General features: G+C 37.0%; 1 protein-coding gene across 1 annotated transcript in view; it reads right to left on the bottom strand.

Annotated features, from left to right (window-relative positions):
* Positions 1 to 416: 416 nt before the first annotated feature.
* Positions 417 to 2,877, bottom strand: part of LOC107480086 (uncharacterized) — a 17,408-nt gene continuing 14,947 nt past the window's right edge. Inside the window, exons 4-5 of the mRNA XM_052258414.1 lie at positions 2,282 to 2,441; positions 417 to 515 (exon numbers count right to left, since the gene is read on the bottom strand). Of these exons, the coding sequence (XP_052114374.1) occupies positions 417 to 515; positions 2,282 to 2,441 (259 nt within the window). The remainder of the gene's footprint in view (positions 516 to 2,281; positions 2,442 to 2,877) is intronic.

Consider the following 2,877-nt stretch of genomic DNA (forward strand, 5'->3'; position numbering starts at 1 on the left):
CTGCAAAATAAATGAAAATAACATACAAAAGGCAGAATATTATTTTTCACCAAACCACAATGGTCCAGTCAACACACATGCATTTGAGCAAATGACAATCAAAGTTCAACTCGAAATTAATCCACTAACACAAAGTGCTCAAAACAGAGCCAGATCAAAGCATAAAACAGAGCAAAACAGGTCTGCAAAATAGTGCAACAAATCAATGAAACATAACAGTTTCAATTCAGCCTTTTTTTTGTCATCAAGAAGGGACTCTGCAAAAAAATGAGGAAAAAACAATGCAGTCCATACTAATTCAAGACAAGTGAAAAATAGTTCCTAGAATCAAGGTGTGAAGGAAGGATAAAAATTTAATTTGACAACTTCCCAAAAGTATAATTTAAAAAAAAAATGAGGAACGGGTCAGAGTGAGGTCAAAGAGATTTGGTGGGGCACACAATAATTAACTTCAGTTCAGTCTCCCCCTGTATCATGGCCCGTTCAACACATCCTGAAATTTGTCTCCTGCTTTCCTACGAGACAAAACCGAATAGAATCAGAATTTCACAAATTCTCAACAGAACTTAAATCAAACATTCCCAAGCTTTTTCTTAGTGAACATAATCTGTCTTCACAGAGGGGTTTTGTAAAAATGTCAGCAAGTTGATCTTCAGATTTTACAAATTGAATATCAATAGTACCCTTTTGCACATGTTCTCTAATAAAATGATATTTAATCTCAATGTGCTTTGTTCTTGAGTGCAAAACAGGATTTTTTGAAATATTTATTTTTTTGAAATATTTATGGCACTCATGTTATCACAAAATAATGGTATACTATTGATCTTTAATTTGTAATCTTCCAATTGCGTTTTTAACCAAATTATTTGTGAGCAACACGTAGAAACGGATATGTATTCAGCTTCAGCTGTGGATAGAGCTATTGTGGCTTGTTTCTTGCTTGACCACATGTTGAGTGAGCTTCCAAGAAAGCAACACATGCCGGAGGTGCTCCTTCTATCCACTCTATCTCCCGCATAATCTGCATCACAAAACCCTACTGCACAAAAATATCAGATTTTAGATACCATAAACCATAATCACATGTTCCCTTAATGTATCTAATGATGCGCTTAACAGCCAAAAGATGGGATTCTTTTGGGTGAGATTGAAATCTTGAACATACACCCACACTTTGAACAATATCCGGTCTAGAGGATGTAAGATACATTAGTGAACCAATCATTCCCCTATACCGTGTTTCATCCACATCTTTGCCATCATCATCTTTTTCAAGTTTATTGTTTGGATGCATTGGTGTTCCCATTGGTTTAGAATTTTCTAGGCCAAACTTTTTGATAAGTTCTTTTGCATACTTTCCTTGGTGAATAAAAGTACCACTAGGAGTTTGTTTAATTTGGAGGCCAAGAAAGAAAGTAAGCTCTCCCATTAAACTCATCTCAAACTCACTAGTCATGAGTTTTCTAAACTCTTCACACAAGGACTCATTGGCCGAACCAAACACAATGTCATCCACATAAACTTGAACTAGAAGAATATCATCATTATATGCTTTAATAAATAAAGTCGTGTCTGTGGTACCCCTTTGAAATTGATTTTCTAATAGGAAGGCACTAAACCTTTCATACCAAGCTTTTGGAGCTTGCCTAAGGCCATAAAGAGCCTTTGAAAGTTTGAAAAAATGATTTGGAAAATCTTTATGTTCAAAATCGGGGGGTTGGGCCACATACACTTCTCTATCAATAAAGCCATTAAGGAAAGCACATTTGACATCCATTTGAAATATTTTGAAACCCTTGTGGGCAGCATAGGCAAGAAGCAACCTAATTGCTTCCATTCTAGCTACCGGAGCAAAAGACTCATCAAAATCAATACCCTCTTCTTGATCGTAACTTTGAGCCACTAATCTAGCCTTGTTACGAACAACTTGTCCATCCTCACCAAGTTTATTTTTAAAAACCCATTTAGTACCCGTTACTTTTTTACCATCCGGATGGGGTACTAGTGTCCAAACCTCATTCTTGTCAAATTGAGCAAGCTCCTCTTGCATTGCTTTAACCCATGATGGATCTTCAAGAGCTTGTTTGACATTGTTGGGCTCCATTTGTGACAAGAGGGCAAGATTGCTAGGTTCGGTTTGCCTTTTGGTGGAGGATCTTGTGGTTACACCTTGAGAGGGATCACCAATGATGAAGTCATGAGGATAACCCCTCATGGACTTCCATTCTCTAGGCTTTCGGACAGGTGTTGAGCTTTGATGAACTTCTAGTGGTCTCACTGTTTCAGTTTCTTGTGTCTGCTCAGGAGACAAAATGGAAGTTTCTCCTTCGATCTGACGAGATAAAACCGGACTGACAGATTCTTCATTTTGCACAGATTTGGGATTTTCTTTACTTGTTCCATCGTCTTCACACTCTGAATCATTATCCTTTACAATACTGGGAATTAAGTTAGAATCACAAAAAGTAACATATATGGATTCCTCTATGGTTCTATGCTCTTTGAGATAAACTCTATAGGCCTTGCTTGTGGTGGAATATCCAACAAACATTCCTTCATAGGATTTTGGATCAAATTTTCCAAGGTTTTCCTTATCGTTAAGTACAAAGCATTTGCATCCAAAAACATGAAAGTACTTAAGATTTGGAGGGGTTCCTTTCCATAGCTCATAAGGGGTTTTCTTTAACCCTTTTCTAATGATTGTTCTATTCAAAATATAACATGCTGTGTCACAGCTTCAGCCCATAAAAATTTAGGAATCTCATTTTCACATAGCATAGCCCTAGTCATTTCTTGAAGGCTTCGATTCCTTCTTTCAACCACCCCATTTTGTTGGGGGGTTCTAGGGCATGAAAAATTATGAGAAATCCCTAA

Source organism: Arachis duranensis, chromosome 3 (assembly GCF_000817695.3).
Source record: "Arachis duranensis cultivar V14167 chromosome 3, aradu.V14167.gnm2.J7QH, whole genome shotgun sequence".
Taxonomy (NCBI): Eukaryota; Viridiplantae; Streptophyta; class Magnoliopsida; order Fabales; family Fabaceae; genus Arachis; species Arachis duranensis.